The following is a 14833-nucleotide window of genomic DNA, read 5'->3' on the forward strand; positions in this document are numbered from 1 at the left end:
CATATGGTTTCAGAAAGTCATTGTGGGATTTTCAGAACAGCAAGTTAAATTTTGTAACTACTAATGGCATGTAGGAAACGAAGTTGGCATAGTGTATCTATCTTAGGAAACACCATGCTCCCTAAATATTGCTTACTGACTTCATTATAAATATTTTAACAAAAAATATGTGATCTTGAGGTCGCTTTATTTTGTCCATTTTCTCAACGTACTCCCTTCGCCTGAAACCCTGAGGTCAGTTATCAAGAGCCAATACGCCTTCTGTTGTTCGTGGAGCACCAGCCAACTGTACAACAACTGTTATAAAAATGTTTATTGTTTACCAAAACCATTGGACCTCTTATCAAATGCTGCTTGGTAACAAAATCTTATCACAGTTTTAATAAAAAAAAAGAAAGAAAGAAGCTAACTATTTGTCTCATTGTCATTAGTTAGACTTTCTGCAAGGTCACTTAATCCGGACTTATTCAGTGCATTCATCAGATTCTCAGGTGTTGCATGTACTCCCTCTTGATCTTGCCAGGCGACCAGTAGCTGCTTAGCTCTCATCTTCATGTCTTCGCTATCACACTCAATTTGTCTAATTTCCGAGTCTTTCATTTCCAAGTAGGGAGCCAAGATCTTCCATTGCTCGCCCAGTTTACTGGCAAACACCTCTATTTGTTCCCCTGTTACAGGTTTGTCTCGGCGAACATCAGGGCCTAGGAAACACAGGAGATGTAAATTATGTACAAAGCCTGAGGACATGTACAATTCAAAATATACAACAGAATGGGGAAGATACGGGGCACTGAAATATTAATCACCTTTCATAAGCTTTATTTTAAAACAATTCCTTTCTATATTTTTCATGGGGTGAATACTGTTCTTATAGTCATGATCACTAGGTCTCAATACTTTTAAAACTAAAGCTGCTGCCTCTATTGTAATTATGAAGGTCTCCCCCGAAAGCAGCTGCTCTCTTCTAACCCGCCCCCCCGCCATTAACAAACAGGTGAGTCACCTTCAAATCTAATTACTTTCCTTCCCATCACTTCCAAATTCTATTGCATAAAGTGTAATATTTTAAAAGTTATCAAGCAATGTTTAAAATTCCTCACTATAAGAAACAGCTGAGATAAATGGTAGAGGTTGAGAAGTAGATCAAATAACGTACCTCTCAACAAAGAACCCCAATCTTTTCCAATTTTGTAAAATAGCCAAGAAAATTCAATTCTTACTTTCATTTTCCTTCAGTAAAGCATCATTATCTTCCTCATCTTCATCCTCACCTGTTTTTATCTCTTCAGAAGGAGGCTAAAATGAGGAAGAAGAATGTTTAAGAGAATGCCAACTTGTAAAATAACTGGGGATACTTTTGGTTTAGGTTATGAGTGGTTGAGATTCCACATTCCAGGGCCCAGAACTTGATCCTTGAGCGTGTTAAATGTGAATGTCAGGTAAGGATCACAAATGGCATGGTGTTAACGTGGAGAAGGAGTGGACGGGAAAGACTCCCCTTCCCCCACACATGGGAAGAAGGCAGAGCCAGTAAAGAGTACGGTAAGATGATTTGCAAATATCTAGCATATAGTAATGATGGGCTGGAGAAAACCAGGGGAGCAATTGGGTTCTTAAAAAATTTTTTTAGTAATTTTACGGTATAGTTATTACCATATTGTAGTAATACAATGAGAAAATTGTATTGGAAAAGAGAACAGAGTAGAAAGGTAGGTCTAGGTACCTACTGCTACCCATTATAGATCCTGTTTGATAAAACACAATACATTGGCAAATAGGAAAAATTCATGTCTGAGTTTACAGGTGAGATAATTGTTTAACCAAAATACTGTGGGCTTTAAAATTAAATTACATGCTTTATAAAAAATTTATCAACTTATGTACTTCCTGTAAATGTACACTCAAATGCATTTTTCCTTATTCTTAAACATGGAGGTTTGTGGATTATTTTTTCCACACAATAAACTGTAAATTCAGCTTCTTAATGATAGTAGTTTTAACAAGATAGCAAAGAATATGAAAACGTTGATCTACATTACTTACTGGTAATTCCTTTGCTAGCTTTATTACCATGTTTTCAAGATATTCTGGCAAACTTTTAAATTGCTGGTTGGTTGGCTGGAAGAAGTGAGGGCTTCTCCGTGCTAACAGTCTCAGGGCTCTCCAACCATAATTTGAATTGTTCACAGCCCTAGGGAAAGAAATGTCAGTCTTGTCATTTATGGTTTTTTATTTCTCTCTGCCTTCCAGTTAGCGTATAGAGTGTCACATGGTAAATTAACATTAAGTAGCTGAAGGCACCATTCTTTTCATTCTGATCTTATTCCTAAAGAACCTCTGAGTGTGCAGTACACTTACAAATGAACACTGGAAATGGGCAGAATCTGATGAGGCAGGTTCATGTGCAGCAAACATCTGAAAAGTTTAATACCCGTTTTACTTAATTTAAAAAGTCAATCAGTATGTGTATAGTAATAACTAGGTGTTCTGTGTGCAGGACAGTCATCATCTACGTCTTTAGAAGAAAAACGAATAGGCTTTTACTATAGTCAGTCAGCTGACGCCCATACAGACAATGCCACCTGCAGGTGTGAATTCCAGAATGTAAGTTTTATCAGCACTGAGTTTGACCATATTCATTCAATACATCATTCTCCATTTATATAAGCCTCTCATTTTAGTTCGCTTAATACCAAACTCAATGAATAAAAATGGTTCCAAAACTAAAAGGGAAACATCGAATAGCCACCACAGTGAGCAGGGAGAGATACATAGTGATACAGAGCGCAGCACCGGGCGCTACACAGTAAGGTGAGAAATGCAAACCTCACGAATTCTAAAGATAATGTTCCAGAACCAGCCAAGCTGGAGAAGAATCCAGAGCACAAATTTACTCTGTAAATTTTTGCAAGTCATTTGGAAGATCCCCCTAAGTTCTTAAGGGTAGCAACCTGGTTTATTTAGTCCTCCTCTTGAAATGAGCCTCTACTTTTAGCAAGTGCAAAACTACTCCTACACCGGTCTTGCCAACTTAATGTCATGGTACAAGGCTTTGCCTGATCAGTTAACCAGCCTACCTCTCTTGACACATTTCCATTTAAGCAGTTTCAATCTTTTTTTTTTTTTACTTAAAGATGTTATTTATTCATGACAGAGAGAGAGAGAGAGAGAGAGGCAGAGGGAGAAGCAGGCTCTCAAGGAGCAGGGAGCCTGATGCGGGACTCGATCCCAGGACCCTGGGATCATGACCTGAGCTGAAGGCAGATGCTCAACCATCTGAACCACCCAGGTGCCCCAGTTTCAATCTTTTAAGCATTTTCAAAATTCTCCACCAGTTACACATACAAACTTTCTTACTCTCCAGAAATCCATACCATTCAGGTTCTTAAAGCAAGGTTCGCGGAGAACTCTCATTCATTCATTCATTCATTCAACAAATACTTGGTGAGCTGGGCACTCAGACCTTAGAGGTACCCTGAACACTCGAGACACTACAATCTTGCAGTTAAGAGCAGGGCCCTGAGGCCGGAGTGATTTCCTGGCTCTGGCATTTACTAGATGAGAACTTCAATACATGATTCACCCTCTCTCCTCACTTTAACTGTAAAAGGGAGATAAGGGCAGTTTCTACCTTAAAGGTATAGATGGTAAGTACTTAGGGAGGACCTGACAGTGAATGTGGAAATGTGTTGGCAAACATCATTACTATGGATAAACACCAGGTATAAGAATTTCACACAGTGGTAAGGATAAGAAGAACATGAGAAATGGGAATTTCAGATAGGGAGGGGCTTCTGGGCCAGGGAAAACTGCCCTGAGACAGTATCTGAGAGGAGAACTGAAGTGAGCCCACACCACAGGAGTAGCTTGGGGAGAAGTGGAAAGACCTTTGAGTTGAAGAACAGAAACCTGGCTGGTGTAGTTAGAGCAGAAAGAAAATGAACAAAGAGGAGAAGTGATCGAAAGAGTAGGCAGCAGCCAGACGGGTCTTTTAGGCCCTGGTAAGGAGTTTGGATTTCATCCTAATTTTACCAGGCAGTCACTGGAAGAGTTAAAGCAGGAGATCAGACTTGTGAGTTTAAAGATCACAATTTGCATGCTGGAGAACTGACCGGAGCATCATTAGTTAAGAGATCACAGTAACTAACTCATAACTAGTCACAAGGTCACACGAGTCAGAGCACTCTATTTTCTGTGTGCTAACTACATGTCCTGTGTGGCTCAAAGTGAATCCTCTTATTTAATCCTCAGAATAACCCCATGAAATGGGTATTATACTATTTAGCAATGAGAAAACAAGCAGAAAGGGGTTACAGTAGCCCTAGAAGCCTAGCCAGTGAGTGACAGAGTGTCCTGGGATTGGAACCCAGGGAATCTGACAAGAGGGTCCTTGCCCTTAAATGATGACACCAAACTGCCTATTTAAAACCATGGGGCTGGGACACCTGGGTGGCTCAGTCGTTAAGCGTCTACCTTCGGCTTAGGTCGTGATCCCTGGGCCCTGGGATCAAGCCCCACATCGGGCTCCCTGCTCAGTGGGGAGTCTGCTTCTCCCTCTCCCCCTGCCTGCAGCTCCCTCTGCTTGTGCTCTCTCTCCGACAAATAAATAATCTTTAAAAAAATTTTAAAAAATAAAACCATGGGGAGGGGGTGCATGGGTAGCTCAGTCAGTTGAGTGCCTGGCTCTTGGTTTCAGCTCAGGTCATGATCTCAGGGTTGTGAGATCGAGTCTAACGTAGGGCTCCACCCTCAGTGTGGAGTCTGCTTGACATTTTCTCCCTCAGCCCCTCCCCGCTTGCACACTTTCTCTCTAAAATAAGTAAATAAAATCTTAAAAAAAAAATCTTTAAAACCACAGGGCTGGGGCGCCTGGGTGGCTCAGTTGGTTAAGCAGCTGCCTTCGGCTCAGGTCATGATCCTGGGGTCCTGGAATCGAGCCCCGCATCGGGCTCCCTGCTCAGCAGAGAGCCTGCTTCTCCCTTTCCCTCTGCCTGACACTCTGCCTACTTGTGCTCTCTATCTCTCTGTCAAATAAATAAATCTTTAAAATAAAAAATAATAATAATAAAAAAAACAAAACCACAGGGCTGTGTGGTGTTGCCTAGAAGATTAGATAAAAAAGCTGAGACTGAGTCCTGAGGTTACTCCAAGATCTGGGAGCCAGCTGAGATGTAGTGAGGCAGGAGTGTAGTTTAATGGATGTCAAGAGAAGAACACATTATCTAAGGAAGGAGAGACAAGTGGTGAATGCTGCTGGGAGGTCGGAAAAAGATGCCATGACCTTGACGAGCGCTATTTCAGTGGAGGGACAGGGAGACCACCCAGTGGCAGTGAGCTGACAAGAATGGGAGGTGAGGAAATGAAGGCAATGGTTATGAACACGTCTCGGGAGACACTGATTTGAAGGGGAAAAGAGGATTGTTGGGAGGGAGGTGGATGCCCAAGGCATTGTTCTTATTTTTTGAAACAAGTGTGATTCTACTTCGTGTTTGTCAGTGGGCATGATCATTGAAATCAGGAATGTGCACTAATGTGAACTTGGTACATAAATTCACCTAAGAGGAAAAGTACTACCCTATCAGTGGTCTCCCTTAGTGTTCTAATGTACATACAATTCCTAAAAAAATACTGTAGAATGTTAGCTCATAAGAAACATTACTTACTTGTATTCATTTTCAACCATGTTTTCAGGGTCTGCCTGTTCAATGGCTTCCTCAAAGAATTCCTCCAAAGTTGGCATGTATTCCCTGGGTATTAAAAAACAACTAGTAAGGACCATGTGTGTTCATTCTTAATAAAATACTCCTAAAACAGTGGCATTGAAAGATTCTAATTATGACCTACACTTGAGTTAGTTACATTACTTAGGAACCCAGATTTTTAAGGGGGTAAATGACTCAAAACTGAACTTCTCCAAGAGGACCACAGAGGAGCAGTGCGGTGCTACACCGTGTCATATACTATACTCCATGTAACCTAACAGTCACTGGGCTCCACACTGTAATGTTACTGGTCACAGGGACAGCCGGGGATTTCACAGCATTTGAACTTCCCCAGCAAGGAAGAAAATGTCACATCCAGTGCCCACATCCAAGAATGTTTTTTCCTTAAGCCAGCATTAATAAAACCCACACTAATAACCAGACCATATTGAGATTTAAAGAGTTTAACTGTGAGCTTATTTTATGTCACTCCCATGACAGCATGTTGGTTTTTAATTGGATCTTTCTGGAATTTGGTTTTAGAAATAAGATTTTGATAGTCAAGCAAATAAGCAAGATCCAAGGGTCTGATTAGAAGACATCTTTGACTAAAACTAGAAAAATGGGCTCTGTAAGAAAAACTCAAGCACCCAATCTTACAACTTTCAGTACAATAACACACTCTCTTAACTGGTAAACATAAAAGGGCTGGAAGGTTTCCTTGGAGTTTACCACCACTCTTTTATATATCACGCTAGACAAAGCAAGGTGACACTAAAATCCCAACCAGACTATCATTGATCAGTGTTTGGAACCATTTATTAGTTTAAAAATTACTGTACAGTTGACCCTGGAACACCACTGAGCTTGAACTGTGTGGGTCCACTTATTTGTGGATTTTTTTCGATTCAGTACTCTAAATGTATTTTTTTATTATTTTAATATTTTTTTCTCCAGCTTCCTTAAGAATACAGTATATAATACATATACAAAATGTGTTCATATTTTGTGTATCAATCATATCACCTGTTTATGCAGTGAGGCTTCCAATCCACAGTAGGCTGTTGGGGAATCAAAAGTTACTTGTGCATTTTTTACTGTGTGGGGGTTGGCACCCCAAACCCTGCGTTGTTCAAGGGCCAACTATACCGTGATCAATCAAGACTAATAACGGAATGAACCTCCCAGGCACTGCCTTATCTGACTTTTACAAACACTACAAATACAACTCTCCTCTCTGATCTCGTTCTCTTTCCCCAGAGGTGGCCACTCTTCAGAAATTGGTATTTATCACTCCTGTTTTTTTTTTAACTGAGCGTATACTGTTTTGAAGTTTTTCAAACTTTATAATGGAACCATGCTTGTACCCTTCTACAACCCTGATTTTTCTGAAGTACGCCTGTCTGATACAGTAGTTCTCAACCTCATTCTGGGGCCCAATGTACAGCGGTCCGCTACGTGAACGTGTCACACATCATCCATTCTTCCACTGATATTTAGGTAGTTTCCCCAGTTTTGCTGTGACACTGCTAAACGAACATTCCTGCACCATCTCATTGTGCAGGTGAGCTAGTTTCTCTAGACATTATGGTGTTCAAACTTCCCCTACAACTCACAGTAAGGAATTAATTTTATATTACAACCCAAAACACACACATAAATGCGAGCATGTGTATCATACGTAAGTAAAGCTAACGTTTCACAAAAATATATTCTCTATTTCCCTAAAAAAAAATGCTGGTGGCAACTAATAAACTGACTTCACAAATCACCGATTCTCAACCTGAAGTTTTAAAGGAATTACTTTAAAGATCAACCAACCCAGGACTGGAATTGTTAGGATGTAGCGTATGCACACCTTTAACTTTTAGTTACTGCCAAATTGTTTTCCAAAGTGGCTGTACCAATTTAGGCTCCCACCAGCATCACTGGCAAATTATTTATTTATTAAAATTAACATATATTTGTTTCAGGGGTACAGGTCTGTGATTCAACAGTCTTACACAATTCACAGTGCTCACCATAGTACATACCCTCCCCAGTGTCCATCACCCAGCCAACCCATCCCTCCCACCCCCCTCCATTCCAGCAGCCCTCGGTTTGTTTCCTGAGATTAAGAGTCTCTTATGGTTTGTCTCCCTATCTGGTCTCATCTTGTTTCATTTTTTCCCTCCCTTCCCCTATGATCCTCTGTCTTGTTATTCAAATTCCTCATATCAGTGAGATCATATGATACTTGTCTTTCTCTGATTGACTTACTTCGCTTAGCGTAATACCCTCTAGTTCCATCCATGTCGTTGCAAATGGCAAGATTTCATTTTTTTTGATGGCTGCATAATATTCCATTGTATATACACACCACATCTTCTTTATCCATTCATCTGCTGATGGACATCTAGGCTCTTTCCATAGTTGGCTATTGTGGACATTGCTGCTATAAACATCGGGGTGCATGTACCCCTTCGGATCATTACATTTCTATCTTTGGGGTAAATACCCAGTAGTGCAATTGCTGGGTCATAGGGTAGCTCTATTTTCAACTTTTTGAGGAACCTCCATACTGTTTTCGAGAGTGGCTGCACCAGCTTGCATTCCCACCAACAGTGTAGGAGGGTTCCCCTTTCTCTGCATCCCCGCCAACATCTGTCATTTCCTGACTTGTTAATTTTAGCCATTCTGATTGGTGTGAGGTGGTATCTCATTGAGATTTTGATTTGTATTTCTCTGATGCCAAGTGATGTTGAGCACTTTTTCATGTGTCTGTTGGCCATTTGGCTTTCTTCTTTGCAGAAATATCTGTTCATGTCTTCTGCCCATTTCTTGATTGGATTCTTTGTTCTCTGGGTGTTGAGTGTGATTAAGTTCTTTATAGATTTTGGATACTAGCCCTTTATCTGGTGTGTCATTTGCAAATATCTTCTCCCATTCTGTCGGTTGTCTTTTGGTTTTGTTGACTGTTTCTTTGCCGTGCAAAAGCTTTTAATCTTGATGAAGTCCCAATAGTTCATTTTTGCCCTTGTTTCCCTTGCTTCTGGCAAATTATTCTTATCCACAATTCATACAAAATCCCGATGCATTTAAATTATTGAATTTCTTGGCTATGAAGCTGCCTGCTTTGGTTTTTAATCTGTTTCTAGTTACTACTGATGTTGAGTATTTTTTCTTAGGTTTATTAAGATTTCCACTTTTGAAATTGTCTATTTCTTTGTCCATTTTTCTATTGGGTTGACTTCTCAGATTTGGCAGGGATCTAAATGTACTAATTGGCTTGCTAGCATTTTTAAAATTTTCTTAGTCTTTAAAAAAAATTGTTTGGTTTTGCTGATGCTATTATTTGTTTGCTATCTTACCGATTTCCAGTTTTATTTTACTTTCTTTGTAATTTACTTGGTTCAGCGTTAGATTTTTTTTCCAAGTTTTTATTAAATTCTAGTTAATTTACAGTGAAATATTAGTTTCAGGTGTAGAATCTAGTGATTCATTACTTCCATACATCGTCCTGTGCTCATTACAAGTGCCCTCCTTAATCCCCATCACCCATTTAATCCATCCTGTTCTCTCTAGTTAAGTGTCTGTTTTGTCTCTCTAGTTAAGTGTCTGTTTTGTCTCTCTTTTTGTTTCCCCCGCCGTGTTCATCTGTTTTGTTTCTTAAATTCTACATATGAGTGAAATCATATGGTATTTCTCTTTCTCTGACTTATTTTGCTCAGCACAATACATACTAGCTCCATCCATGTTGTTGCAAATGGCAGGATTTCATTGTTTATGGCCAAATAATATTCAATTACAGACACACAAACATCTTCTTTATCCATCAGCTGATAGGTATTTAGACTCTTTCCATAATTCGGCTATTGTAGATAATGCTGCTATAAACATTGGGGTTCGGTGCTGGATTCTTAGTTTTAAGTTAACTCTTAAGGTTATAGACATTTAAGGTCGTACGTTTTCTATTTCTCAAAAGTTTAAACCTGTAATACATTTATCAGTTAATTCTGTTTTCTAATTTACAATTTTTTTTTTTTTAAGATTTTATTTATTTGAGAGAGAGCTAGAGTGAGAGAGCACAAGCAAGGGGAGCTCCAGGCAGAGGGAGAGGGAGAAGCAGGCTCCCCACTGAGCAAGGAGCCTGATGTGGGGCTTGATCCCAGAACCCAAGGATCACGACCTGAGCCGAAGACAGCCACTTAACCGACTGAGCCACCCAGGCGCCCCTTATTCATTAATTCTTATTTCCACCTGTGTCTAGTCTGCTATTTAACATGCCTATTAAATCTTATAATTCGATGACTATATTTTCTTATTGCTAGAATTATTACTTGTTTTTTCAAATTTGCTTGGTCCTAAGTGTCCTCTTCCTTTTAAGTTTCAATTCCTTCTTTTATGTCTTTAACAATCTTAAATATACTTATTTTAAGCTGTATTTACTTGATGGTTTTATTATCTGAAGTGGTTGTTTAACTTCTGTTGTTTGTTTTGTTTGTTCTATCCGCTGATTCTTTCTCATGGTATATTGTTTTCTTGAATGTTTTGAGTTCAGATGGTTGAGTATCTTCAGACTTTTATCTATAGGATCCTTGTGTGGCTTAGGTTGAAGGTGTGACCTCCAGAAAGCTTTGTATCATCAGACTGAGACATCTAAATTCACCCCCTTAGTGAAGGGGTTCCTTTACACTGCTGGTAGTATAAATTTAAGCTGGAGGACTCCATGACAGCAGACTTGTGGTTATAATTTCTCCGGGTGTACTTTTCTCCTTCTCACCCACACCCCAGTTAGAAATGGACAAGCTTGTTTCCTGGGCCAGTGAGCAAGTCCTTCCTCCCCAGTCTGCTCTTCTTTTTATGTTTAGTGCAGTGCTTCAAGGGCCTCAGCTTTATTCAAAGGAAACTCAGTTACAAATCTGTACAGGCCCAAGGCCTTACCTTCTGTCCTTTTGTGGCTCTTAAAACCTAAGTTCCCTGGTTCCCCAAAGTGGGAAGCATCTGCAAGCTTCCCAGCTAGAAGCAACCATAATGGCTCATACTTTGGTTTTCAGTTCCCTCTTCTTTTGTGAATTCGTATTTTTCTGTGATTTCTAAAATTATTTTATCAACATTTCTAGGTGTTTCATGGTGGGAAGCCATATTCTGCTATGCCAAAGTCAACCATAATAAATTAATTTCATTCACTTAACATTTGAGAAAAGTAGTACCTCACGTGAAACATTTTAAACTTGCCTTGTCTCTGATTTGCAAGCTTCCATATTATCAGGACAGAGATTCCAAAGCCTTGTTAACTCCTCACTACAAAACAGACACATAAATAAATACATTTTTAATGGACATCATCCTCCTATGCCTTAAAGTTGTAAAAACACTTAAATAGTGAATTTTTAGGTGGTGACGGAATAAGTTTTAATTTTCTACATTAATTTTCGGTATTCGGCAAATTTTCTATATAAGCATATATTTAATGATACAATCTTTTTTTTTAAACATTCAAGCAGAGTATAGAGCAATGAATAATTAACTGGAAGGTAACAGAAACTGAAGGATCATGGTACCTTGCAGCAACTGGAAGTGAGCTGGATCAATCTAACAGCGATTGTATTGTCTATGACATGGAAAAAATGGCACAGCCTAGAGCCATGGATTTGGGAAACAGGAGACAAAATGGAAGCTTATCTATCTGCATGAATCCATGTAATGGGCCCTTGAGACTGAGAGCGTGTGGTCTGTTTTAATCATCTATGTATGTACCAAACACCAAAAACACAAAAAACACATAAACTGGGAAGCTCTTACAGTAACATCTTCAAACTATTAAAAAAACGAATACCATCCCACATATGGATACAGGTTAACCTACTTTCCCATTAGAATTTTTTTGTTGGGTCCTTTCCCTAGGAAGTCCTCTGGTGCTGTTCTCTTGCGAGCTATTCTTGTCGGCTTGGTGTCTGATGTTCTGTGGTGAATGAAACAAACTGGAATTACAAATGGATAGCACACATAAAAAGTGTTTAATGTAAAAGAAAATTCAATTATTGTTTTCTTCCTATAAAAATATAAAAGCTTCCTATTATTATAGAACACTCATCAGATAGAAGACAAAAATGCCACACCAGGGGACAAATTACAAGGAGTGGGTATATAGCATTTTTTTCAATAATAATAGATTAATTTGTTCTGGGAACTTAATGGTAAGAAATCTGAGGTGAAAGATTCAACTAGAAGTAAATCAAAATGGTTGTATGCTTACAGAGTTCAACCTATACTTTATAATATGAAATATATACATCTATACATGTATACATCATGTAAAATAATCACGTCAAACCGTATTTTGAAATGCCTTTCTTCTCATAGTGCTTGGGTATATATTTACCTTTCTTTCACAAAACTTGGGCAGCCTTCATTTTTCCATGAGTTCCAGTTTTCTTCAGTGTTTAATATATGCTGGGAAAAACAAAGAAATTACATTTGTATAATGAAGGCCTTTGAAATTCTATTTGGTGCTAAGAAGACTATGTAAATATAAAACACATACCTCTACCATCTTTGAAAATCTTTCTCCATCGGGGGGGTTTTCAGATAGTAGCTGTGATTAGAAAGAATATACTAAGCTTTCAACAACTTTCTGCATCATAGAAGTGGTTTGTAGGCAGAGGACCAAGAAGTGTTCGTGGTCTTGTACCTGAGCTTAACTTTATCCTTATTTTCCTATTTGGGGCTGAAACAAAGAAAATTCTAAATTTCCATTTTGTTCAATCATGGGTTTGTTGCATGTTGAACTTACTTGATAAACTGATTTTGTAGTATCTTCAATCCAGAGTGATTGCTCATCAGTTAAAACATAGTTTGAACTAGGGAACAAAGCAATAAAAGCATGCTTGAGTTACAGCAATGTATATTCAATTTTAAGGCTTATATACTGTCTTATAAAAACCCGAGGCATGTAACAGATAAGTTAACCATACCAGTGTCAAATAGTGTCAAAAATTACCAAGAGAAGAACAATCACAAATGAGGATTATAAGAGAAAATTCTTGCACTTCATTTAGGATGGTTAGAATTGAAGACACAAAGGTGTATGAGGGAGGATGACACTATCAGTCTGATTAACTATGAACAGAGCAATGAGTGTTTCCTAAAATAAGAAATTTAATGTGGAATGAAAACCTCTGAGACAATATTAACATATTCCTCTCCATGTTGCACGTTCAGATATATTCCTTTAAAAGGCAACCAAAACACAATGAATAAAAAACTCCCAAACCTTAGAGAAAGCTGAAGGCAGACCCAAAGTGTTAATCGGTGCTTTTAATTCAGCTCTCACTAGCACTGGATGCTTTATAGCCAGCCAATAAATAGCGATAGACTACTGTGTCAGGATCTGAGCACTTTAGACGCATTATTCATTTAATTCTCAGAATGACGATGTGTGCTTATTAAACAGAGACCATACAGATAAAGCTTGAATTCAAACCTAGGTCTGGCTCCAAAGTCGTCCTTGATCTTCCTACCATGCTATATTAAAACTCAATGACAGAGGATAAGAAATAACATTTTGAGTACTTGCTATGTGTCATCTTAAAAATCAAAAGTCTGAAAGAGCTAAATTGCACTCTGAGTCATGAAAGTGGGATTCAAAGCCAGCACGTAGTAAAGGCACGTTTTTCACACAACTAATAAATGCAACATTGCTTTGCAAACTTAAAAATGCCTTTGAGTAATGGTGAGCTTGACTTCAGTTATGGGTAGGATAAGAGGACGTGGTCTCTGCTACAGGTGGAGATACTCAGGAAGTAGAGGAACTGTTTAGGTTTTCTGAAACCCCAAAGAAACTGGAACTCCTCTGTTCTTCAAAGATTTACTTCACTTTTTTGAGTTGTAACATCCTAGACCACTCCACACCTCGTGAGAGAAGTCTTACGGGCTTAGTCTTCCAATCAGGTTTGGAGAAGGCCTGGGTGAGGTGAGGGGGAATGGTGGAAGTCTGGAACAGAGATGCCCCCACACAACTGAGGATCCCAGGAACCCCCGTGCTCAGCAGGAGAGACTTCCACTGACAGTAGATATAGTAACACCTTCTCTCTGAAATAAATATCCTAACATCTAGAATCTCTAACAAAAACCCCTGATTCTCTAGTGTTGCTGCAAAAGGAAGGTTTCAGGGATGTGACCCTCATGCATTAAATGTGTCTGATACATAAGAAAAATATATCAGTACGTGAGTCCTCTTTTAGAGACGACTGTTTAGAAATCATTTACTACCCATATTAACTTACCTTTTGAATTTGACCTGCCCCTTAAGATACTGGAATAAAATGAGATACTGCAACAAGATGTGTCGACGAAAGTTACTGTCACTCAGTTGTAAATCCATCAACTAGTTGAAAAACAAGCACACACACACAAACACAAAACACATTAAATTCAAGTTTTGCCTAAAGGTACAGGTTATGCTAGTACAGAAAGGAAAGATTTTAATTAAAAAAAACACAACAACATTCACAGAGGGCTCACTGAGTATGAGGCATTATACTGCACAGGCCCTAGCACACTGGAGCACAGGCTTCAGATTTTTTAACCATTTTATCCCATGAGAAATTTAAATGGTGGTAGACAGCACTATTACATCTGTGGTCCTGAAGTCAAGACAAACCAAAGCAGAAATATACATAGGTAAAAGTATGGCTGCCACTTGCTCACATAGAAAGAAACAATGGCCAGAGAGCGGTCCATATACAGGTAACAACAAGGATGCTGCTCATTTCTGTAGCCCTACGAAATGCCTGCAACAGAGCTGGTGCTCGGTAATAAATAAGGAATTACAAGTGAAAAATCATCTGTGAGTTAAGTGGACCATTTCCTTATATTTTAGAGAAAACTATCATATTTGTATTATCACAGAATCTGCATTAGAAAGGACATGAAGGTCCCGTATGAGGAAGTTCTTCAACAACTGTGCCCCGAGGTGATCAGTAAGAATGGCCTCCAGCGTGAAGGCTGATTATGTCCCCAGAGCACTGCGGAACACTGAAGTCCATATCCACAAACACGTGCTGCTTCGGCCTTCCAGAGCTAAAGCAACAATGGCAAGCTGCCTGATTTTAAATGGATGAGCAACCCGTACGACGCCCGAAAACCCT

At 39.1% G+C, this 14833-nt stretch overlaps 1 protein-coding gene across 3 annotated transcripts in view; it reads right to left on the reverse strand.

Moving 5' to 3' along the window:
- Positions 1 to 298: 298 nt before the first annotated feature.
- The window catches only part of THOC1 (THO complex 1), a 53818-nt gene continuing 39283 nt past the window's right edge, over positions 299 to 14833 (reverse strand). For 2 of the 3 annotated variants that reach the window (XM_034996082.1, XM_034996085.1), the window contains 10 exons: positions 13970 to 14070; positions 12478 to 12544; positions 12229 to 12279; positions 12067 to 12137; positions 11551 to 11646; positions 10920 to 10985; positions 5664 to 5747; positions 2044 to 2191; positions 1221 to 1296; positions 299 to 701 (listed from right to left, as the gene is read on the reverse strand). In XM_034996082.1, coding sequence (XP_034851973.1) covers positions 406 to 701; positions 1221 to 1296; positions 2044 to 2191; positions 5664 to 5747; positions 10920 to 10985; positions 11551 to 11646; positions 12067 to 12137; positions 12229 to 12279; positions 12478 to 12544; positions 13970 to 14070 — 1056 coding nt within the window. In that variant the 3' untranslated portion in view covers positions 299 to 405. The remainder of the gene's footprint in view (positions 702 to 1220; positions 1297 to 2043; positions 2192 to 5663; positions 5748 to 10919; positions 10986 to 11550; positions 11647 to 12066; positions 12138 to 12228; positions 12280 to 12477; positions 12545 to 13969; positions 14071 to 14833) is intronic. The other variant, XM_034996084.1, reaches the window with a different exon arrangement.

The sequence above is a fragment of the Mirounga leonina genome, unplaced genomic scaffold (assembly GCF_011800145.1).
Source record: "Mirounga leonina isolate KUSES-001 unplaced genomic scaffold, KU_Mleo_1.0 Mir_93, whole genome shotgun sequence".
Lineage (NCBI taxonomy): Eukaryota > Metazoa > Chordata > Mammalia > Carnivora > Phocidae > Mirounga > Mirounga leonina.